This window comes from Branchiostoma floridae, chromosome 10 (assembly GCF_000003815.2).
Source record: "Branchiostoma floridae strain S238N-H82 chromosome 10, Bfl_VNyyK, whole genome shotgun sequence".
NCBI lineage: Eukaryota > Metazoa > Chordata > Leptocardii > Amphioxiformes > Branchiostomatidae > Branchiostoma > Branchiostoma floridae.
This window is the reverse complement of record NC_049988.1, coordinates 15796781-15822420: the sequence shown is the minus strand read 5'-3', so window position 1 is coordinate 15822420 and position 25640 is coordinate 15796781. Positions and strand designations below refer to the sequence as shown.

At 38.5% G+C, this 25640-nt stretch overlaps 2 protein-coding genes and 1 long non-coding RNA gene across 3 annotated transcripts in view; 1 reads left to right on the top strand and 2 right to left on the bottom strand.

The window, feature by feature from the left end:
• Positions 1-482, bottom strand: part of LOC118424378 (rRNA N6-adenosine-methyltransferase METTL5-like) — a gene marked incomplete in the record, with an annotated part of 6855 nt that extends 6373 nt beyond the window's left edge. The window contains 1 exon segment of the mRNA XM_035832931.1: positions 340-482. Within this exon segment, the coding sequence (XP_035688824.1) occupies positions 340-431 (92 nt within the window).
• A 478-nt stretch (positions 483-960) lies between these two features.
• LOC118424960 (golgin subfamily A member 4-like) lies at positions 961-25476 on the top strand. Its single transcript, XM_035833769.1, has 17 exons — positions 961-1178; positions 5604-5726; positions 7929-8039; positions 9262-9327; positions 10865-11086; positions 11511-11558; positions 12515-12571; positions 17749-17847; positions 18154-18232; positions 18700-18884; positions 19607-19735; positions 20263-20326; positions 21841-21923; positions 22681-22830; positions 23109-23225; positions 24532-24668; positions 25197-25476. Exons 1-17 carry the CDS (start codon positions 1083-1085, stop codon positions 25474-25476), a joined length of 2046 nt encoding a protein of 681 aa, XP_035689662.1. The 5' UTR covers positions 961-1082.
• On the bottom strand, positions 14910-17667 carry LOC118423881. Its single transcript, XR_004832131.1, has 4 exons — positions 16886-17667; positions 16251-16325; positions 15798-15873; positions 14910-15380 (listed from the first exon to the last, which is right to left on the bottom strand). It is a non-coding gene; the product is annotated as an uncharacterized LOC118423881 (long non-coding RNA).
• Positions 25477-25640: the final 164 nt, after the last annotated feature.

The following is a 25640-nucleotide window of genomic DNA, read 5'->3' as shown; positions in this document are numbered from 1 at the left end:
TCAACTCATCATCATGACATCGGACAGAAATACAAGCTAGGATATCTTCTAGTTGTTATCATCTGCTCTACATCACCGTCACAGTTCAGTGAGGCCACATACTAGTACATACATAGGACGCTCAACCCTCACTGAACTGTAACAGTGGCAGGTTTTGTCTTCTTTCCATTAACAATTCCCTCCTGACGTCATCATCATACGTACTTCCAACTTCCGGAATGTCTGCGCAGTGAATTATACATCTGAAAAAGTTCGACAAAATTGACAGCAAATTTATGGTATGTCTTTGTGTTGGAACAATTAGCTTCAACTGTAAAACTATATATTTTACCTGCTATATGTGGAGATGTTGGGTACTGCTCCAACAGAACCTTGGGCTCCTCAAACGTCTCCACATCCTGGAGATAACTCTCCAACTCCTTCAACCTCATTCTTCTTTACTTCTTCAAGTTCTTTTTGGATACACAGTTGTCCAGCCTGTGAAGTATTATGATGAATCTGAAAGACGAAAAGTAGTAAATATGATTTACTTCTACCAAGGAGGTTAAAAAAAGACCTTTTAACCTCCTTGCTTCTACTAAATTAATTAATAAACATGACAGAAAAAAAGCTATGACATTTGACAAATATATCCAACGGGTCATGAATGGATATGACAACAATACTAATACAGTTAAGATGCCCATGATCACTGAAAAGTTGTTAGCTCATGATTTCATAATTGAACTCTACTGGTACTCGACTCTACTCGTATATACCAGATGATATCGACAACAGCATAATAAAGGAGTTATAGCGACCCTCATGCAAGCGATAACTGTTTAGAGAATTGTAACTTATTCTGAAAGACTTTATGTCATCAGCATATCTTTGATTAGCGGAAAAAATCACAGAACGATGTAAAATTTGGTAAATTTTTAGATGAAAACAAAACCCACCTCACTTCACATGGGCGCGGCCATCTTGGTTTAAAGGTCAAAGAGTAAAGTTCTATACCCACAATGCGTTGTAAACGCTACACGTAGCCGATGGGTTGGTTTTTACACTTTTCGATAGACAGTTTTCTTTAACTAACTACCGAAATGTTCCGGAAATTGAAAAACAAGATAGAGGAAGAGGCGGGGAAGTCTCCGGTGAACAGGTTGCTGTCAGGTGCTTCACCATCGAAAGGAGAATCGGTGAGATATGAAGTTTTAGAATGGCACAAGTTGGGAGGGGGTTCTAAAGAGGGAGGGGGGCGTTAACACAGACAACATAAACATCACATTTTAATGTGTTATTATAATTCCCTTGTGAACAAAATGAAGACAATACTTCGCCCACTGAGATGTGTGCTATCAGGGCTTGCTTTAAGAAACAGCTGTTTGCACGGATTCTTATATTTTCGACCGTAGTTTGATTGTCTCTACTCTACTCTACTCTACTCTACTCTACTCTACTCTGTAGAGAATTACAACAAGTGTCTGTTAAAAGTTAGTTTGAATATGCCCAAGAAGTCTATCTACAGATATTAGTGTAAGATATCCTAGCACTCAAATCATTTAGGTGGGTATTGGGCTTATTCACCAACAGAGTTGATTTAAGAATGACTGGTTTTTATATGATCACAACAATCTCATGATTATTTTGTCTCTTGCACTTTGCAGTTGCAACTTGACTCTTGGCACTGTTCCATTCAATTTGGAATTCCCTCATGAAACTATTATATATTTTTTGCATTTTGCGACTTGCAGTCGCAAAATGCCTTCTGGCCAGTGTAGTCGCCGTTGTGATGTTGAGATGAACGGACCTGTTCAATCCATGCCAAACATTTCTATACCTGTTAAAACAGGCATTTCTTCAACATGTTCGCACTAGCGTAGTGGTAAAGTTTACGCATTCTAAACCAATGCACCCGGTTCGAATCCGGGGAGGTAGATTTTTTTTTTTTTTTTACATCCATTAAAATACTAATTTTTACATCTATTTGGCCACACCAATTCATTTCTTTGGTTAACGGATTCGCCGCTTCGTCTACTACTAGATCCAAAGTTTAAATCAATCTCAGAAGTGGAATTTATTACATTCAAGTGTGGTAGAAATTATTCTTCTTCTTCATTATGATATTCTATGCTACACCTCATTGGGCTTTAGGGCTCAAAACGCAGTACTAATACATGTACGACATATGAAATGTGAACAGACTCAAACCTTTTGTTATTAAGTATGATGATCTTTAACATGCTTGATAGAGGTGTGTCTCTCCTCAAACATGTGAATTCCTAGTACCGGGTAATTAATGTGGCATCTGAAAAGTGTCCCTAGCAGATTTAGCTATGTACTCATTTTGGAAATCTGTTGCGTGTGCCATTTCCAATGCTACAGCATCTGGGCATGGGGTTTGAACCTGTAATACCTTGACTGGCAAGCACTATAAGTATAACCATTACGCCACACAATGCAGTTAACTTTAATAATACATTTATAGTAGAAGCCTTCAGAAGTAGAGATGCTAATAGCCACACCACTGTGATAGAGTCATTGACCACATACATTTTGCAACCATATGTAGAAATGTTACAACTGCATTCAAGAGACTTGTGCCAAATAACTCTCATCTTAGTCACATCAATTTCCGCACTTGTCTGGCAATAGTGTGTCTGAGTTCTCTAAACACTACTACTGTACAAGCTGTATACTATAACATGGAGAAGTTATAGTAATCCTTCATGTACCCTTCTAATTTTTACCAACATTTTGATGTAAGCTTATACTCACTATATACTGTGTTTCACAAAATGCCGTCTATTCATCCCCTCACATTACTCCAAAATACTTCACCAACTTAGTGTATAACAGATGATCCAGTCACCAGACATGTGTGTATTTTAATTTGTATGAGCATCTTCCATTTCTTACCAGACAAATCTTCTCCCCCTTACTTGATCACACTTCATTGCCTTCAGTATTTTTGCCTCAACTCCTATTTACTAAAAATTACTTAGTAATTCTTACATCCTCAGGCAAGATATGTTGTCAGATCGTATCAAATCCTATCGTATAGAATTCATATATCAGCCGGTAACATACAGCTTTTCTGCAATCATAGATTAAAGGCCCACACAAATTTAAAATGACATTGAATCATTGATTTACGTACATTCAGCAGCATATCTTAAGTAAAATCCAATAATGTGTAACAGCCCTGGGAATAGATGTTGCGAGGCAAACAAACCCATATTGCTAATTGCGATATTGTGTTTTTTGGTTGTAATTATGATATTCTAGATCACAAATTCCTATTGCTCATCACAAATTATTATGTATAACCTCCTTTGTTTAAAGTATAGAATTATTACTCAATTACTCAAGCAACTGGATATGCTAACGTTTCCAAAATCATATCCAGTTGCTTGAGTAATTGCTACATGTATTTGGCGTATCTTATTACCTTAGTTTGTACATTGGTTTTTAATTCAGTGTTATAACTGCGACGAACTAATGAAGTCATCTTGAATCTTGAACATCTCAGTAAGACAACTCCCACTTCACAGCAGCCAGACTCTCTCCTCCTGTCCTTTGGAGGATAGAATCACAGGGCTCGAAATTCTTTTTTCTGAATACCTGCACTGGTGCAGGTAACATTGAAAGTTACCTGCACCAGACAAATTCTACCTGTACCACTCTTTACTGAAGAAGTACGGATCATACTAAAATTGTTCAGGAACCATTGTTATTTTTTTCTTTTATACTTTATACTATTTTATAGGTGGTAACATTCAATGCAGCTTATAACAATCCACATACACCTACATCAAATGACATTTATATATAAAACTCACTACATGGACCAGTGCAGGTTAGGTGCAGGTAGGCACCAGAAATGCCTGCACAGCTCCAATTTTACCTACACTAACCTGCATATGCGAGGTGGTATTTCGAGCCCTGAATCAATAAAAGCTAATGAGAATCTCCCCAAGGTTGACAAACGAGACTGGTCCTGACGTAATCCTGCATGACTGCGTGGGTGGGACACAGGTAGCATGACGCACTGCATCATGTACCAGTAGGAGGCTTCCATCATGCTTATTGGAAAATTGGATCAGATAGCAATGTGTCTGCCCAGGACTTGATTTAAGTTGACAGTTTATTTAGAAATGAAAAAAAAGTAGTATTGTTGCTGCTTCTCAGCTCGTCATTTCAAAATCCCAAGTAGTAGTTTTGTATCAGAAAAATTAAGATGACAAACTGTGACAGTATGAACTGATTGAGTTCACTTTTATTGTAGCATTTTTTTAGTCAAATGATTGTTTTGATATTATATGGGATGCACTTGACTGACATGATGGATGATTTACATATATAGACTTAATAAAGTCATTAAGTTCTTGGAGATAATGATTTCATCCATGATTAAGACATCCAGGGTCCATATTCCTTCATTATTATCCCACTAATGCCTTTACACAAGGAAAATTCATCAGAACTTAGCCGTAGCGATTACAGTTATTCGACTGTACAGCAAAAAAGTCAACCAAATATGCTGGTAAAACAAATTTTACTGAATGTGCTTGTAGAATATAAACAGTTAAATACATGTAGCTACAATATATAGCAAAGACAACTTGGTATTTTCCCCAAGGTAGTACTATAAATTATGTTGTGTTGGAGGTGGTTGAAGCTATATAATCCTGTACTTAATCAAGTCCTGCTCCATTCAATCTCCTTACTACGTAGGAAATCGTCACCTGTTTGCGGCGGTGATTCCATTCGATCAATCCGTTTTGCAGTAATCAAATAGATTGCATTGCCAGCAGTGTGTGTAGGGTCTGTGAGTGTGAGTGGCTGTATCTGATCAGTAGAACTGTTTGAGCCATGGAAACATATGGTGTGATGTCTGAAACTTCCCATCTCTTGTGGGACCTGGAGGTGAGGTTGGTTGATGTGCAGAATGTGATTCAACTAGTATAATGATTTTATAGATTGTATCACATTGATGAAGGTAGAACATCCAGCTAATACTTACCGCTTACGGGTCCCTTGACTGGGGGTGGTCGTTGGGGCACTATGCCGCTGAGCAAACTGCCTCCCTCTATTATCTGTATCTCCCAGTCATGTGCCAGGTTATACGATATGCCAAATACAAATGTAGCAGTTACTCGAGCAGTTGTATAGGATTTTATGGCACAGTGTATGCCTACTACTAGTAATACTGGTGCAGGCAGAATTCTAGTTATTGCTCACTAATCTTTTGAACCAGAATTACTAGCCCCCATTCCTTCCAGGTCTGTATGATTGCCTGCAATATTGCCTATTGGTAATCCTACAACAGTGAAACACACAGAACCTGATGAACTGTAACATTTTTTCATTTTATCTCTCTAGCTATAGACGTGTATTGGACATAACATTGCATCTCAACTTCACATGCTGTTTTTTTTTTTCAGGTCCAGAATGAACTAGCTACATGTGTACATACCAAGATATCCAATCCTATTCTGATCTTGATACTATGTGAATCAATTACATTGTACTCTTAACACCATCTTAAATGCACAATACATATACACCAGTAACTTGTGCTTAATGTACTAATAATTTTTCCAATATTCCTTTTATTCCAGGACAGTCCAAGTCACACTCCCCCCGCCAGCGTTAATGCAGCGTCCCCAGCCACCCCCCTGGCCAGGAAACCTGCGATATGGTCAGCTGGGACGCCTCGAAGGCTGGACCAGACTCCTACCAAGGTAGGCACTGTGAAAATAAACTGAAAGTGCTAGGTGTAAGATTACTGCTGATAAATGTTGAGTGATTTGTAGAAGGCTTTTATGGAAAATAACTCGCAGTCCTTAAAGGTACCAAAATCATATCAAGTTGCTTGAGTATAACTGCTATTTGGAGTATTTTATTACTTGGGTGTCTCACCTTCATTGACGTACTAGTACCTCACACAGAACATGCAGTAATGAAATATGTGGATGCCTACAATTATATAGTACAGTGGAATCCGCTTTATTGTATCGCCTATTTGTCTGGGCATTTTATCCAATTATCCGGCCTATTCTAGAGTCCGAAGTTGGCTATATGACCAGCTTTAGCGGCATTGGTTGGGGAGGGGTGTAGTTTTGAAAACCAATACGCAAACATAACACACAGACGCTCATAGAGGTTACCACTCTAACGATACGGAACTCCGTTTACAAAACTTTAATCATATGTTCCGATACTGTGCGATTTCTGTGAGATGCTTGATCTAATAAAGAGTTCAAATCAGTGGCTAAATGCACATGTGGAAAAGTACGCTTGACTCGCACAGCCGTGCGTCGGCAATTTGGCGGCATGCCAAAACAAAGACGAACATGGCTCCGCTCGTATGCCGGAGAATATGACGTTACTTTCATAATTTTAAGTTAAAACAACGGTATTGGAGAGTGATAAACTCTTCACCTTCTTGTCTACAACTTGTGTCCACAAATTACTCTGAAATTTACGTCTCTCGCGGTGGAAGACGGAAAAAATTCACGTTCAAAACATTTAAAATGGCGGCGCGTGGGTTGAGATATCCCGCCATTCAATGCGCAAGATAGGTCATTGCGAAATCACACCCCTGTTGCGTTACGTGCGTTGTTGTAAATCTACGTAGCGCAGCCGAAATCAGCTCAATTAATGAGACAGTGGATATGAAAAAAACACATTTTTGTAGGGTAAACCAAGTTTAGACATTGTCTGAAGGGGAAATATGAACTCAAAAGCGTGTTGACGTTCCAATGACGTTCGCCCATCATGCCTTGCGGCAACCTAACAAAATGGCGCCTAACTCCAAATGTTCGCACGCTAGCACAGCGCTATTGGCTAGATTTTCTGTGGAATGTAACTTTCTTACGGTCCTTTACATGGCTTTACGCCTTTATACATACATTTACTAGTTACCTTTGGACTCATTTTGTAAGTTTTAGGGCATATTTTACAATTGTTAATTTGTGTGACCTGACGTAATTCTATCCAAAAACCCGAAGTTTGAGACCGTGGGTTATCCAATTCTGCGATGTTCTAAACAATAGAATGAATGGCAAATGTTTTGGGATTTTGTAATTCTATCCGATTACCCGAATTATCCAAAAAGGCGTAATACGAATAATTGGAATCCACTGTAACATAATGTCAGAATCTCCATACAAATAGTAAACTAGATTTGAGCTAACACCGATAGTATGAAATAAGTGGCTTCTATAGTCTATAGTATAGAATTGATAGCTTGAGTTTTAGCTTGAGATTAAGATACCAGCTTTTAGTACTGCGGCTATATGGTTAGGCAACACAAAGCTGATTTTGTGGATGGCATCCTTTGAAGAATAAAATTTGGGAAAACAGTTTTCTCAGTTTATTGATGTTGAAGGCCATTTTCCTATCTTAACAGTATTATGATCATGACCATTATTACATAATACTATCTTTGTACATGGACAGTGTAAATTACAAATTCTTGATTCTGTACAAGTTGTCACAAGGATAAGTTGTCACAAATCAGGGTTGTCCATAAAATCACATGGATATACTATATAATATGTACAGTAGAAATGATCTTGGTGTTAAAATGTGTGTATCAATGACTCTACCCCGTGTATTCATGTCTGTATTTCTGACTGGCCTATACTTGTCTCTAGATATTTCATTTTGTTGTAACAAGACAATATACATGTACTTATTGAAACCAGAACATTTTGTCCATCCAAGTAGGTTTATTTTCAAATTGAACCTCCTTGGTCTGTCACAAACCCCACTATCTCTTCCTTTTCTCTTGCATGTGTATATTTGTGTGGACCACTCTCACCCACCTACCTTTACAGCCAAACATTGAAGCTCATGTACAGATATAATGTATTTCCTTGTCTCTAAGTCTGACCCATTTTTATGCATGTCTGTATTTGTTCATGGACTGCTCTGTCCAGTCTGACAAAGCCCCCGCGGCCGATGGCAGCATGCGGTCAGCTGCTCTTGACCTTCTGTCCTCTCTCACTGCTCTAAAGGGGTCCAACAGCTACATGTTACCCCCTCATAAGGTCAGTTTATTTTCACTGGCTATGTGCTGTGCTCATTGTGTTGTGTGGTACAATAACAGTCAAAACTGCCCAAGAAAAGCACTCAGGGAAGCAATGAAATTGGTCTATATGGCCACAATAGACTGGCCTAGTATCCAGCCACAATATAGCTCCAGAGTCTCTTCTCTCCTCTTCGCAATTACGAAGAGGAGAGAAGAGACCCGGGAGCTATATTATGGCTGGATACCAGGCTAACAATAGACAGGATTCTTAATATGCTTGTATCAAGAAGAAAACTGTCTAAGGAACCACCAAAAAGTGCCACGTAGTCCTAATGTAGAGGTAGTCACTTGTACAGCTTTGACTATACACTGCCAACAAACATGATTTCATACATTTCGGAACACATGTATTTGGGCTAAAACTGTAAAAGTAAAATGGGTTAAGCTCCTTTTGGTACATACAGTGCACCTTGACTGTACTGCGAGTAGTACTACTGCTACAAAATAAAAGAAATTGTTATTGAGTTAGGAAACTGTACGCCTAACGTTACATATATATGTTAAACTTAAAGATCAACCTCAGAACACATTATATTTTCTTATGCACCATCATATCCAATATCGTGTCATCCATAAAATCATGTTTGTGTGAAATTACTTAAAATGAAATCTTGAATGGAATATCCTGCATTAGCAATTGCTACAGAGGATGCCTGTTCCACCAACCCCTGTCATAATAGAAATGCAACATTGATACAAAAAGAATTCTGCAAATATTTTATGGACATTCAGACACTCTCTTAATATTCAAACTGTTAATTACTATGCTGTCCTTGGTTGAATTGCTGATGCTGATGGACATTAAAGATCGGCCTATCGTTTTGACTTCTCTGCAAATAAAAAAAGCTGGTTTGAGACTGTCTTACATAACATTACATGTGTGTCTATGTATGTGTATTGACTTGGTTTGTACCTGTGTGTGTGTGTTTTGCTGTGCTGTTTTCTGTCACCAACTATGTATACAATGAACTTGTTTAGTCCATAGTATACTTAAGTATCTGTTTGGCTACATGTACCAATGCTTTATTGATTACATGAAGCAGAGAGAATCATAGATATCATAATTAGCATGAAGGTGCAGTATTCTGTCAGCCCTTGACAGAATAAACCAACACACAATTTATTCTACTTGTCCTGATTACATGTGTATAACCAAACTCTTTCCTTGACTTAAACCTCAGATGAGAGCTTCTGATGTGGACTCAGATGCCGAGCACTCAGCACAGTCAACTCCACAGCCAGAAAAGGTAACTAAATTGTACTCTCATGTATTGAAAATGCAACATGATGAATATATAGTTTACATATGCATGGTACTTGAATATATGTGTCTCTTAGTATTGAGTCAGAAAGCTGTGTTAGACAGGCCTAGGATTCATATTGCTTGTGTCGACGACAAAAATTATCTAACGGCCCACCAAAAAGTGACCACAGTGGCCAGCTGGTCCTTATGTAGAGGTGGTTACTTGTACAGGTTTGACTGTATAGTTATATATCAATGGTCTGGTGGTCCTTTTGTAGAGCCAGTCACAACTACAGGTTTGACTGTGTGTCAATGACTATGTAGTCCTTATGTAGAGATGGTCACTTGTACAGGTTTGACTGTGTACCAATGTCCAGGTGGTCCTTATGCTTACTATAGCCGATCACATGTACATGTAACGGGGGCCGCCCTAAGACGGTTCCCGTCCTAAGACGGTACGGATTTTTTGCTGATCTTATTATCCATAAGTACACCGTGTTTGTTGCCACTGACTATGCTGATTACAAAAGTAAATAAACCAAGTCCGTGCACAGCTTTAATTTGCATTCCAAGTATACTTTAACATATTTACTTCATGTTTTTTAAAAACAGAATTCTAACAGTAATGTTGACAGTGCTGAATCATTGCGGTCACCGGCCTCTGCGTATTGGCGGCTCGTGTCGCTAACTATACGAACTCGTCCAAGCAGTCACACAACTGCCATGATACACACAAATAAAGCTCCATAAAACACTATGGATATGGGTCTTCAAATGTTTGTTGAGAAGAAAAGCAACCAAAAGGAAGCGACATAAACATTGCCACCATTGTACTCCCAAGGGAGTGTGGCCGTGAAGGTGGCAGACAAAAGAACGCTCCAAAGATTTATTTGACTGTAACAAATGTTTCGTGCTGTCTATGAAAATAAGACTTGATAGAGAGATGTATATGATATTTTCATATAATCACACAGAGTTTTGTTGATGTTGGCGGTGTCGTTTTTTCGTAATGGTTTTTTTAGTCGGGCATTCACAATCAGTGCATTCAGCCCATTGTCCGTAAAAACATCAGCTGGATTGTTCTAGGTACAGCCTTCCTCATATGAGACAGAAAGTACATACAGTCACGATTTTACTGTTAAAAGTAATCTAAAATATAATACTATTAATTTTTTTCTGTGTACTTAAATTTACCACTTACTTCTGAAGAGAGCAAAATGTAAAAAAGCGTACCGAGTTAGGCACACTGTCCAGCGTAGCACAAAATTGGAAGGTTACATACACGAAATTGTCTCACAGTGTTTGCCGCTTGTAACACGCAGCACGAAAGGTTCATGAACCACATGAATGCATTTCTTATTCAAGTATGTTGTTCAAATCTATGTGTAAAAAATTCAGTCATCAAACTTTGACCACTCTCAGGCAACTAGCGATGGAGCGCCATGAGTTTGAGCGCAAGAAAAAGCGTACCGTGTTGGGGCACCTCCCGTTACAGGTTTGACTTTTTTTGAAAGAAAAGTTGAATATCTTTTCTTCAACAGCCCCTGCCTCGCACAGAGTCCCGTGAATCCATAAACTCGCTGGCGGGGATGTTCCAGAGCCTTCCGTTTGGCCGTAAGAACCGCGACGCGCCCTCGGACGCGGAGAGTGATCTCGACTCGGAGGCCTCCTTCAGCCTCCGCACCATGAACAAGGAGGAGCTGTACCGAAGGTTCAAGGAGATGGAGAAGATGATGACTGCTTACAGGGGCAAGTACAACGAGGTAAGACATTAGCCAAATGTAAAATTATACAAATATTCAAATTTTTGAAAGGGCAACTGTTTCAAATATCACATCCAGTTGCTTGTGTAATTGCTTTTTGGTGTATATTATTACTTGGATATCTAACCTTCAGCGACAAGCTAAGAAATTGCTTAACCAACAATCATGTAGCTCTGAAAGATTGCCAAACACAAATCAAACTCATATTGACAATACTTAAGTAATGTTTGGCTTTATATTAGATATAATAATAAGACATGTCACATGCACAAATCTTAAATCTTATTATTTATGGAAATGTTAGAATCATTGTCAAAAGGCTAACACTAACAGGTAAGGGAAAGACTTGGGAGAATTAAAGGGTCAAAATTCAGAATTGAACTTGGAAGGAAATGCTGAAAACAAGTTTTATTTTCCTCTTCAGATGGCATCTGCCTACAGAGATCAAGAAAAAGAGAAGGAAAAGATCAAGGTATGAAATAGATATTTATTTGTACCTTTTCTTGAGAAGAAACACCAGAGTAGGTGCATTTATCCATAGTGATGTTTCATATGCAAGTCTTAAGACAGCCAGCCAGTAAAACCTTTTCCCGTTTCCCCCTGATTTACAGTTAACAAAATCATCTTTACCCTTCTCAATCCAATTACCAAAGCAAGGGATTTGAATTATTGTTTATTTTAAACTGTGTATTACCATTACGCATACAATGTATTTGAACTTTTTGCAGTGTTTTAACCTACACTTTTAGACGGAACTCACTTTCCTTATTCTGTTTTTGATCTTGTCCCCTGTCCTCATTATACTAAAAGTTATGTTTGAAGGCTGTTTTTTTCTTGTTTCAAAAGCTTGTCTGTTTTAGTAGAACAGTAATTTTTAACACTGTACATTTGTTAAATAATCTTATAATGCCTTATCTTTATGCTTTATACATGTACTAGTATCTCTGTATTTTCTGCTGCAAAGTTAACACTTCGTCTTTAATGTTCTATGCACTACATAATGACAGGTTTTCTTTCAGTCTTATTAATACTGTTTGTTGTGCATGCTTTCAACCATAGAGGAAAACGCATGTATGGTTCTATATCACACTTGGGTGATGGTTAAATGTGAAAAGGTGGTGGTGGTTGATAATTTGTAATACACATACCCTAAAGTTTGTATTCAAACGTTTGCATTTTTGAACTTGAAGAATACACATTGTAAGGCTGAATTGGAGAGCCAGTTATGCAATGCCCTCATTAGATACAAACTGGTCATGCGTTAAAATGTTGACTTCATTTTACTTTCCTATCCTTGCCTGCAAATTAGTGTGAATATATTTTGTGACATATGTTTCATTCTTGTAGGTAGCAAATATACCCTGTAACATGTTGAAGTTTGACTGTGTTTTGTGAACAACTGTGCTTGTTTTCTTTCTCCTCCACTAGAACACTCTAACAGAAGCACAGGACAAGAGCTTGAGGAGAATTTCAGAAATGAGAGAGGTGAGCAAGTTGTGACTGTAAAAAGACTTTACGAAATGTATGCAGTAAAGTACATTTGACTAGGAAACGGCAATAAATTAATGATGACATTTCCAGGAAATATGAAAGTGGTCAAAATCCCTGCATTGTCTATGTAAATGAGGATCTGAAATACAAGACAGGTCATCTGGTTTATTCATATTTAACCTTGTTACCAAAACTTTCAAGCCAAGCGGAGTCTGTTTGCCACAAACATATTTCACAATGACTGAAGTTCATGAACATACTACTGATTTTATACAATTCAAGTCTAGTTAAACATAATTAAAACTCATGGTACCCTAAGCTACTTAAAACTCCCCTTTTTACCATTAGAATTGTTTATAAAAAGATACTCATCACAGCAAGCTGTTCCTTTGTCAGCATAAAAGTTTAAAGTGATAAACTCCTTATTCTATTACAAAATTTAAAGGCTATTTCAAACACACAAGTTATTTCTTTCCCCAGAAATGGTATGTACATGTACCTCATGAAAGCAACTAATAACTATTACAAGTAAATCATTATATATGTCATGAGCAATTAAGGGAATTGATTTTGTAACAAGCTATTACTATAGTATTAATCACAAACAATCTAGTTCCTTCATCATAAAACTGTCACAAGGTAAATCCCATAAATCTTAACTCTCACTTCAGAGGTTCATGTTGATTTGTTATATCAATATCCTTTACCATTGTACAACTGTGCTGACCCATTCAAACAAGCTAGTTCTTTTAAAAAATGGGACATAACATCTATAACAGTTACAGTTACTAGTATGGTGATATCACATTCATTTTAAAGAATATCATAATAGCCCCTTTAACATCAACATGCACTCAACATTGTATGAAAGTTATGAATCACAAGTAAGTTCTTTCACTGTAAAACCATAGTCACAAATTGAACACAATCATCATTGTTTACTTCCACTTTAGAAGTTCATATTGGTTGTCAGTTGTATCAGCACCATGTGCTTGTACTGACTCATTCTGGTAGTAAACCTGCTGACCAGCTTCATTTCTATGGGGAAGGGAGGGTGGTGGAACTTTACGTGGATAACCTCTTTCCACACTGTAGAGATTTTCCCCATGGCCTGTACGTGTATGTGGTCTTCCTGATTGCATACCTAGTACATGTACATTATTGTACTCAGCCTCATTTGTGTGTGAAGTGTCATGCATTGTCTGGTCGTGAGCATTGATTGTGACAGAAGCTGTGGTGTTTGTGTTTCTGAACACTACACTGGGATTTGGGCCTGCAAGAGGATTGCTTGTTCTTCTCTTGTACATGTACCATGTAAAAAGGACAATGCCCAAGAGGAAAAGTCCAGCCACTACGCCAAGAAAGCCACTGAGGAAGACTGTCAGAGAGAATGCTTCAGAAGAAGGAGCAGCATTGCTTTCTGTCATGGTTGACTGGAAGTGTTCTCTATCAAGAGATGTACTGGCTACTGCTGTTGAGGAAGATGCAGTTATTGCTAATGTTTGTTTGGATTGATCAGAAGAAGTGGTAGCTTCAGACAGGTCTGAAGTGGAGTCAGCATTGGTTGTCAGCACTGTTGGTAGTGTTGAAGTAGATTTTCCTGTAGTAAAGGGACTGAGAGGAGAAGAAGTATGGACCATAGACAGGCTAGATGTAGAGTCACTAGGGGATGCTGGTGACATTGATGTTGAAGTTTGCATCTGAAGAATAGGATATGAGGTAAGAAGGGTGGAGTGGGCTGTTGTTGTCGGTTCACAGGTCAGATCTTCAGGATTTACATCATGTAGTAAGCTTTTTCCTGTGAAGTTACCAGGTCCAGCACATATGATCTCATTTTCAAATGCATAAGAACCGTTCATTTTTTGCTTGAAGGGAAGCATCCTGCAGTCACACTGCCAGGGGTTGTCTTCAATTCTAACAGTCTCAATGGCAGCTAGTATGTCAAATACTTCAGCAGACAAACTGGTCAACTGGTCCTTTTGTATATGGAATTTCTGCAGGTTACTTAGGTCCACAAACATGTCAGCTGGGAGGTTGATTAACTGGTTAGAGTTGAGATACAAGTTTTTCAGGTTACCAAGTCCTTCGAATATGTCAGCTGTGAGGTTAGTGAATTTGTTAGAGGAAAGATACAGGGTTGTCAGGTTGCCAAGTCCCACAAATATGCCAGCTGGGAGTCTGGTCAGCTGGTTAGAGTAAAGAGATAAGTACTGCAGGTTTCCAAGACCCTCAAACATGTCAGCTGAGAGGTTGGTCAAATTGTTGGACGAAAGATACAAGTACCGTAGGTTACCAAACCCCACAAAAATGTTCGCTGGGAATCTGGTCAATTGGTTAGAGTAAATAGACAAATGCTGAAGGTTAGGAACTCCCTCAAATGTGTCAGTGGAAAGGTTGGTCAATTTGTTATAGGAAAGATACAAGGTCTTCAGGTTACCAAGTGCCTCAAAAATATCAGCTGATAGGATTGTCAATTGATTCTGACGAAGGTCCATCTCAGTTAAGATAGTCAAGTTGTGGAATGCACTGTCGTGAATCAGGGAGATATGATTCTCTTTGAGATCTAATATTTCCAAACTCATATATCTGGAGAAGTCATATTGCCCTATTGTTGAGAGGTTATTGTTAGCCAGGCTAAGGGTAGTGATATTTGAAGGCAGGTCCTGAGGAACACTGCTGAGGCCTAACCCACTGCAGTCACAGACTGATGAACAGCTGCTGCTGCAGGCTGCAGTCAGTTCAGTTTCCTTCAGGACGATCAGTAGAAGAACCAGCATCCTCTGCACCTTGTTGGACATGTTACCTGTTCAAAACAGATTAGATCAATATGATACACCACAATACATATCTTCTACAAAAATCATGTCATAGATTGCAGGTTTTATTTCATCATTTTAGTAGATTAAACATTTGGACCAGGTGACAGGAATTTAATGATTTCTTGGCAAGTTGGCATCTTTTCTGTAAAAAGGTTTGCCAGAAAATTACTTTACTGCCCCAAACTGTCTTTCAAAGTGTGTGGTAACTATATACAGCAGTAACGTGGACGTAATCTGTACTCACTGATCCTAATAGAATAAGAAGTTAAGAAACATTTTATATCCAGAATTTTGGAAAGTGTCCTTTCTTAAGTGTAGTTCTGTTTTTTTAGCCTAAGTGTACAAGTATGTACACATTGTACAGTCATGTACATGTAGATTAGTAGTGCTGAAAGTCATACCTGTTTGGTTTGATCCTTCACAGTCCGAGCAACAGTTCACTTTTCCAACAAAATGGAAGCTTTGAAATCTCTGGATCTGCAAACATAGAAATACAATGTACTGTAAGTAGCCTTATATTGTTCAGCAGCAAAATTCAGGTAAGCAGAAGTTGTTGGAAACATTTAGCATTTTTAATAATCTTTCTTTTATCTTTGGACAAGGCATAAAGGGAAGTTTTTCTTTTATGCTAGGTTGTCATGAATAGTATTCTGAAACAAATATGTCGTTGAGTGTGGCATACTTCTTAAACTTTAATTGAGCTATAGATACATGTAGCTATATGAGCTCATACAGCAACTTGCTACTGAAAATTTGATAATGACAACTCAAATTGCATACTTTTAGTAATTATTGCATAAATGACAAGAAAACGTGATTTAGGAGAGGGATGGAAGTTACATGTACATGTATACCTCTGATCTTTACAATCTTGGCATTAACTGAATTCAGCTACACAGATATCTGAAGTTGCTGGGGATCACTGGGTTCTGCGATTAAAAAAACACAAGATTATTCATTAAAAAGCCTTGATTATGACAGCTGGAACAGTATGTCTCTTTTGAAGGTACATGAAGATACATGCCATTGTACAATGGAATAATGTTGAAATCATTAGGAAGCACATTACCCAGGGGGCCATCCGAGATCGGGCAGGTAGGACAGTTTATTCGGTGGCCCAAGATAGTCTGGCCCGCCGAGCTCTTATTAGCACCCCGGGGAGTTTAAGCTTGATTAGGTCCACCTGCCCTTCGGGCTTAAACTCCATTGGCTCCCCGAACAAAACTCACGAACAAAACTCGCTAGCTACCCGGTCCTGTCTGGCTCCCAGGGTAGAAGCACATAGGCTCATTGAGCAGTACATTTCAGCTATTTGTAAAAGTGACGAGTCATACCCCCATTAGATAATAGGTAAAAATTATATCAGGAAACACATGGGATCATAATTATACATGATGTGTTCAATTTACTACTGGCAAAAATGTTTTACAATCTGATGTTAGATCTAAGTAAGGACATTGTATTAGTTAGTAAAGCTGACCAGTCATACCTGAGTTGTAGCTTTTTCCACTGCACCTTTCTCTGTCCTTAAACCTGCACAAAATGATTTCAGGAACATGTTCCTGTACAGATGGTGCTTTGATGACCCTCTATCCAGGTTATATATCTCAACAACACAAAACCTCAACACTGATACTTGATGCTAGTTCCTTTTTTTTCTTTTCAAAGACAAAGCCAGAGGAGAGGAGAGGAGTAGCATTTCTCTTTTGAGGGGAATAACATCAATAAACCACTGTTGGAATGGTTCTGCTTATGCTTGAAGGGGAAGTGCTTAAATTTAGACTTTGAAAGACTTGTTTTTGGTAAAAACAGTAATTCACACTATTCTACGTTCTGGTGCAATATGGAGAAAGGAAACCATCTTACAGAACCATAGTTCTTGTAAGTTCTATTGTCCTGGTGACTGTTTGCCTCTAAGTACAAAATGTGCACAATGTTTCATCCAGAATTGGCATCAAAATGCAACTTGATTGTCACTGTGGCAGTGGCTATAATCTGTCTAAGCCATGTTTTCTTATAGCACAATAGTCTTAAATTATTCTAGTTTCAGTTTATTGAAAAAGTAAACTATTTTGTACTCATAGTGATGGCAGCAATCCTACAGCAACAACTTTTTTCCACGGTATTGAAAACTATGGAACTCTCTTAAGTGTCTCTCTTCTGAATAAGAAGCACCAAAAGCAATGTTCACTGCAATCCTCTAGCTATAGCATAGTCACCCACAAACATACCTGAAAGTTCTATTGCCAGAAGAGGTCTTATTACTTTGTATTGAGCAATCTTGTTAAAAAAAGATTGAAATGAAATAAATGCCTAAACTTTTTTAAAGAACTAGTTTTCTGTATTTTTCAGGCAGCAGCTCTTGACCAACAGGCCAAACGACATCTGGAGGAAGAGTTCCGCTTTAACCTGGAAGAGAAGGATGAACTCATCGGTGTTCTGCAAACACAGGTCGGTTACAGAAAGGGAATACTGTAAATTCCTATATCTCTGCAGGATCTTAATTTCGTGGATAGAAGGGAAACAAGGTTGTTGTCAGCTGATATCTATCAGTGTGTTTGAAGTTAACTTTTGAAACAATTCTTTACAAAACGCATATTTGCTGTGTCATGTGTTACGAGGTCACTGAAAAAAAGATAAAACCACCGTGAAATCATAAGGCTTGATAAAGAACAAATCTCAAGATCTGGACAAAATTCAGTTGATTCTCAGACAGTATGGTCTGGATTTATCAACATTTTTTGTTTTCTTTGTCAGGTTCGGCTGCTAAAACAAGGAAACCTGGAGAATGCTGCTGAGGGAAGTGCCAATGCCAAAGGAGACGGAGACACTGTTGGTGAGGAAATCTTGCTTTCTCATATTTTGGCCAACTTGGAACTAGATATAGAGGTGGACTGATGAGGATTGTGTGCATGGAATATGGAAACAAATTGTTACAATCTATCTCTTTACCTGTCTTGTATCTTACAAACCATGTATCTAACCATGTGTACTTGTAAAAGATACTTGATACTTGTATCAGACAGAATACTTATATTTAAGTTTAGAGAAACTAAACTTGGAATTTCTCAAGAACAGAAGTCTTTTCTTTCTTTCTAGTTCACATGAAGGAATTTCTAAGATTGGAAGTCCTTTTTTTGTCCATTATTTTGTAGGTTTGGAAGTAAAATCCATTTGATTGAGTCTACAATGTACATTTGTAGAAGTACAGCAAATTTAAAGGTACATGTATTTTGGCTGTTTATGTCAGTTCCCACTGATTTTGATTTTTGATTCTCAAGATGTTTGAATGTTTGTTCGAAGATTCTGCAGAGCTGTCTAAGACGAATGTGATCCTGAAGGAGAAGGTGCGTCGTCTTGAGGACCTGCTGAACAAGTGTAAGGACATGATCAAGAACAACAAGGAGCGCACAGCTCAGCTGACCAGTGAGAAGGAGAAACTGGCCACCGAGCTGGAGAGTAAGGCTCAAGTGGTGCAGCAGCTACAGGTGGGGATGGCAAAAGTGAAATCGAAAGTGCTCTCAATCCAGTTAAGCTCAATGAGGAGCTATTCTTCTGCAGGTCGTAACATAGAGGACAGATGCTATGTACAGTATTTACAAGTTTATTGTATGGGGGAAATTCCTCTATTTCTAGTGGTGATGTTATACATGTAGCTAGAGACTGGAGTACAATGTAGTTCTTCTGACATCCAAAGGTACAGCAAAGTGCCCAAGCCCTTTTGGAGGTCTGACAATCCAACTCGCAGTCAAACTGGCACCTCGGTTTATACAATATAAACTGTGTAGTACATTGTATTATCATGTATCTCAAGTCACTATCACTTACCTCTTGAGTACTGACTAAGAAGTATCATTAATCAATGAGTCAGCAAACACAATCTGTACTCCCAGAGTTTGTACAGAAAACTGTATGTGACTCAATTTTGTGTGTTATGCCAATCATCTGCTTACCTCATACATTTTGTCTAGCCTCTACCAGGCTCCGTGGATCGGTAGAATCATTATCCTCACCTTCGTGGTGAGGAAATGTACTCTTCTGGCCGGCTAACTCCCCTAGCATACTATAGACTCTATTTGTCCAATTTCTACAATTAGACCACCAATCCACGAAGCCTGGTAGAGGCTAAATTTTGTCTATGATCCAGAATCTAGTTCTACATACATGTACATGTACATGAATGTATAACACAGTGTTTTTGCTTCCCCAGGAGTGGAAGGATAAGGAGCAGGTGCGGCTGGACGGACAGCTGCAGGACGCTCGGCACCTGATCGAGCAGCTGGAGTCCAGCACCAAGTCCAGCCGTGCGCTCTCGTCTCAGCACCAGGACTTACTGCAGGTGGGAACATATTACATTTATCTAATGCTAGTTCACTTTTGTTCATGAGGTTACTGTTATATCTGTTGTCTTTAACGGACGATGGTTTCAAATTACAATATTTTCAAAACACCAGTATTACAGTTTGAAACATGACCGTCTGTCAGGTTACCCAGCAGATAAAGGTAAAGTAGAGTTACACACATATATATATATATATATGGTACCTTTATCAACTCTACAAAGTTTTCATGTATCTATGAGAGGGTTTGCAGGTTATAGACAGGTGAAGTCTAGGTGCTGAGGTAAGAAGAAGATACAAACCTGCCTGTATCATAATCTACAAATTGGTCTAATAAGTCCTTCTCATCTTAAAGTATCCTCTGGTGCTGACACATACAATGTAATGCTAACATTTCTTGCTTTGGCTTTCTTATTTAAAAAATAAGTAGAACAAGATGGGACTAGGTGAAGGTGTGAGGGGGAACAGACTGTCTTGAGTTAATTTTAACACTTAATATATGTTTTTGGCCCTTGCTCTGTTGAAGAACCTGGAAGCCAAGGACAAAGAAATTAAGCTGTTGAAGACAGAACTGCGGGCTCAAAAGATAGGGGAGTGCTGTTATAATCATGATGGTTTTATGTCAAAATATTTTGATCATTGTATCTCATAACCCTCTAATGTAATGCTCTTATTGTCAGGTTGACAGTCCTAGCTCATGTTTGCTCAATTTTTTTACCCTACTCTAGTTCAGGTATTCCCACCCCTGCTAACCTTGCTTCTGTACCCTTAACATCTTTTAGTTTTATTCTCCTGCAGTCTGGCAATTCATGTATGCTCAGTACAAATGTATCTTAGTGCCAATAAATGAAATGATTACAAACTCCAACCTATATACATTTTGCACATTGTAACAAGCTATATGATTGTGAGTTTTTGCTCCCGTCGCAGTAAGGCTAATAGTTGAGGATACATTTTGTACATGTAATCATGATGCTCTGTAGAAAGTGTTTTATCATTATACTACAAAATCTTAACACTAACTTCACAGTGTGTGCATTAATTAGAAATCACAGTAACATACATGTAACATCAGCTCTCCTCATTGCATGAGATGCCATAAGACTGCCACTTCTCAAAACAGTGTTATGGAGGCTTTCTTAAGAACGTCTTGAAAACCTGGATATCTCAAGTGACTGTGCATGCCACGGGAATTCCTTATGCCACTTTGTATCACTTTGAATTCACCATTTATTATTGTTTAGATGTCGTGGTCTAAAAGAACCCAGCAGAACCATGAGAGTTGATGTTACACACATACATTGTGTATTGTAGAATAGTAGAAACTCTGCGCACCACTTGCAGTAGTAACCACTAACTCTCACCACTTCTCTGTTGCATGTTCCATCGTTGGACTCCTGTCCTTGTGTGAGTACATGCAACATGGCTCATTTGCTAGTGTACAGTCACTGTGGTTGATACAAATATTGGTTGTCCAACACTAAATTTTGATTTTTTTTGTTAGACTAACTTCATTGACTCATCAATATATTTCAGTAATATTGAATTTTATTCACATCAGTTCTGTTTGAGAAGTTTATATTGTCATAAAAGCAAGAAAAGGTTTTTAGAAACCCTCTTAATCATTGAGAGAAGATCACTGCAAAAAGCCTTTGGACATCCTGCAGCAGCTTTGTCTACTCTCATTTCCAGCACTGCCTGCTTTCTTTGTAGGCTGCTAATTAAGAATACGAAAACTAAAGTTTCTTTGTAGGCTGCTAAGGATATACAAATAGTAGTTGCTAGGTTTGTGGCAGGGTATGGTGCTATTTTGCAAGTAGAAGTGTTTGTGCTTTCTATAGTAGCAACTCTAATATCTTTTATTTTGGCTGTAGTATATATGACATATAAGTTATAACCAGGGCTTATTGCCCAACTAGCTTGTAGTAATAGCCCTGCTAAAAGGATAGTACAGTCAGATACACATGACGTGTAGATTATAGGAGATATATACGTATATATGTATGGCTATTTCATATAGTTATAGCAGCTGCTATAAATTAGTTGAAAATTGAAAACTGGCCTCGCATCTGACCTTGCTTGTTCTTTCCTGTAGTTTCTGCAGAACTAGGAAAGTCTTCAGGAGGGGAGAAGGGCAGAGACAAGGAGGTGTCAGAACTCAAGGCAAGACTCAAGGAACTGGAGCAGGTAATGGCCATGGGTTCCTTTGATACTAGTATCCTAAAAGACTTGGTGTCTTAATTCTTTAATGATACAGTAACATTAAAATTTGTAACACAAAGTTATTGCCATCAAAGTTGTCATCATATATCAAAGAGATGATTTCCTTTTAAAATTGAATTTAAAAAAAACTGTAAATTATCAGAAAATTAAAGGCAACCTAAGCAATATTACAGTGTCAAAGTGGAAATATTCTGAATAAGGCCATCTGCATGATATTGACATCTACTGCACTGTATTCTCACATTTACATCATCATTTATACTTTGAGCGGTTAAAAACGGCTCAGAAACAAGTTGCACGAGGATATTCCTTACTATTGTACCCCCCAAAAATAAGGACTTGATCAGAATCCTTGTGCAACTCGTTCCCGCCCCGTTTTTAACGGCTCAATTTATGAAATAATGATGTAAATGTGCTAAATAGTGCATTAGATGTCAATATTATAAAGACTGTCTTATTCAGAATATTTCCACTTTTAACAATGTAATATTGCTTAGGTGGCCTTTAAGATAGGGCTTTGAACAATGAGTTCCAAAATTGTAAGTCTATGATATGAAAATAGCTTTCATGTAAATTTGTTAAAAAAGGGCAAAAAAGCAACATACATGTACATAGTATGTATTACTTAGAAGTTCGTTTGCTCAAAATTACGCCAAGATTAGTACACATAGATTGCCATTTTTGTCATGTATGATACACATCTACATGTAATCCCTTACAGAACAACAAGACAAATGGCAGTGTTGAGCAGTCATCAGGAGGTCTGGAGTCAGCATCAGCTCTAGAGGAGCAGCTGTTACAGAAGGACCAGGAGTGGCAGGCAAAACTGTCTGCACGGGAACAGGAACTACAGCAACAACTGGAAGCTAAGGTGAGTGTTAAACAGTCTTAGATTAAAGATGGGGGCAGAATGTCTTAGGGAGTAGCTTTTATAAGAAGGACCAGGGGTGTCAGGACAATTGTTCGAAGGTCTAACAACCCTTTCTAGAAGCGTGCATGTCAGGTGAGCGACACAGCTGGAATCAAACTCAAAGCTTTTAGTTCCGGAGGCAGGGCTGCTAACAACTTGAAAATGCACGCTAAGTAATTTGTCCAGGTTACTAAAAACTGGCACCTTGAAGATTTAAGGTCCAAATCTTTTCCTTCCAGGGCCAGCTGTTGGAAACCCAGAGGGCGGAGTGGGAGGCCAGGCTGGCAGAACTGGCCACTAAGAAAGACAAGCAGCTTCAAGATGTGCTCGGCTCCAAGGAGTCAGAGATTGAAGAAGTAAGAAGAAGTCTCAAGTGTTAAGGGGATTTTTTCTCATGATTGTAATTTCTTTTCACAGAAAAGGGACGGAAATGAATGGTAGCATTTTGATTTAGGTGTAGAATTGTTCTACCAACTACCAAAATAAAAACCAGTATACTTAATTAATAGATTCTTAGCCTTAATTTCTTGATATAGTTCCCCCTTCTTCCTTAGAAAACATTTCTCATTTTCATTTTAGCCCTTCATAGTATTTTTCCTCTTCATGTTCTTTTCCAGGGTTTTGTACAGTCTGAAGTTTACCAAAGAATTTCTTGAGTTTCACTGAAGAAATTGTTGAAAAACGTTTATAAAAATTTGTTTATAAATCATTTTTAGGCTCCCTCAAAAGTCCTATCTGCAGTTTTGGTGGATTTTTTTTGGAAGGAAATAAGATTTGAAACATTCCTCTTTTACCAATCCTCTTGCTTTGAAGAAAATCAACACAAATTTTGGTCTTAAAGCAATGTAAAAAAACAGTGATTCACAAGAGAGAGATAAAGAACTTGAAATCTGTCTTAAACGATCTCCAAAGTGTCTTCAGCTTGTACAAGGTCCTGTCTTCCCTTCTTTCCCAGATGTTGTAATTTCTCCTTCTTTTGCCTTCCTGTAACCCTGTTGTGTGCCAGCTCCTGGAGGCTGTGGCCAGGAGAGAGGAGGAAGTAGAGGAGGTACTACCGCTGTCTTTACTCCTCTCACTTCTTCTGATGCTCTAAGGAATCTTGCTTGTATGGTTCTATAAAAATACAGAGAAAAAACAGCACAAACTTGATACTACTGCTGTCTTTACTCCTTTGACTCCTTTTGATGCTCTAAGGAATCTTGCTCACAATATACAAAATTCATGTTAATGTACCTCACAACAATTGATGGTGTAAAATGGTGCAAAGAAAGTACAATTTTCAAAACAGCAAAGAAAAGACACTTCCGCTGTCTTTACACCTCTGACTTCTTTCTGATACTCTAAGGAATCCTGCTCACAACAACAACAAATTGCAGTTCCTGACATGAACACGAAAGATCATTAGTTTTATGCAACTCTACAGCTTCTAAGTTTTGCTTTTGTTGTCCTTCCCTCCACATCTCCTCTATCCTGGTGCACAGTGAACCTCCCCCGAGAGAGAATGATACTGTACATAGATTTTAGCTCCCTGCAAGAGATATTGAATGATGTTTGCAGATACTATGTTGACAATGCTTGACAAGTCCAGTAAAGATCTAACGTCAGACACGTCAGCGGGTAACTGATTTTTGTGTGTTTGTTTTTGTTTGTTTGTTTGTTTAGATCACGTCCAACCTGGAGACGATGGGTAAGCAGCAGCTTGAGAGCCTGACCCAGAAGCATGAGGCAGAGCTGCAGGAGACCATCGACACCATCCAACAGTGGGAGACCAGGCAGAAGGAGCAGGAAGAGGCTCATAAGTAAGGCTTTTTGTTTTGGTTCATTCGCACTATATTCTTTTGGCATACTTCCTGTTACCTAGAAAATCATCCAGCAGTTGCTGTTAGCATTGATAGCACTGTTACCTTTGAGCCTGCTACAGTGACTGAGTTCCTTGAAAAGAAACTCTGACTTTCGAAAAAGTTGAAACTGGTCAATTAGCAGATTGTGTAAGTCATCATCCTTCTGATGTTTCATTAGATAAGCAAGAATTACGGTAATCAATCTTTGCACATGTAAATAGTTAAGTTTTAGTTCCAACATAAAAGAGGATGTCATGAACACTTCCAACATCATAACTTTACCCCAAGGGATTAAGGTATCATTTTTGGTTTGTACGTCTTTGTGTCTGTCTGTGTGGGTGTGTTTCTACAATTCCTAAATGCACGCAATGCAGCATTGCTGTTTCATTTCTGTGCTGATACTTTTGTCTGTGTGGCTGTGTGACAAAGCACCATGAGCATGGGGGTAAAGCCTTTCATCTCTGATCGCCGTGTTTTGTCCTGTAGAAAAGAGCTGGAAGACCTGACGCAGAAGTTCCGTGCCAAGCTTGAGCAGTTCCGTGACCAGCACAACACCACAGTGGCTCAGCTCAAGGAAGCACACCAGAAGGAGCTAACAGAGAGGGGCACCGAGATGACACAGCTGAGGGAAAATCATCAAAAAGAACTGGCAGGGCTACAGGGAGCTCTGGAGGGCAAGGGCAGCGAGGTGGCAGAACAGGTCACACAGTACCAGCAAAGGGTACAGGAACTGGAGACAAGGATTCAACAGGTCAGGATGAGATAGCATTGTGCTGAGTAGAAGTTGACTTTGTCAAATTTTGACAGTTATGCATTTCCAAACTGATGGCAGTTGGGCAATTTGCAGGAATGAAAAATTTGATATAAAAGACAAAAAAAACACACAATGTAAAGAAAAACTAGTCACAAGTATAATGTACTTCTTGATAT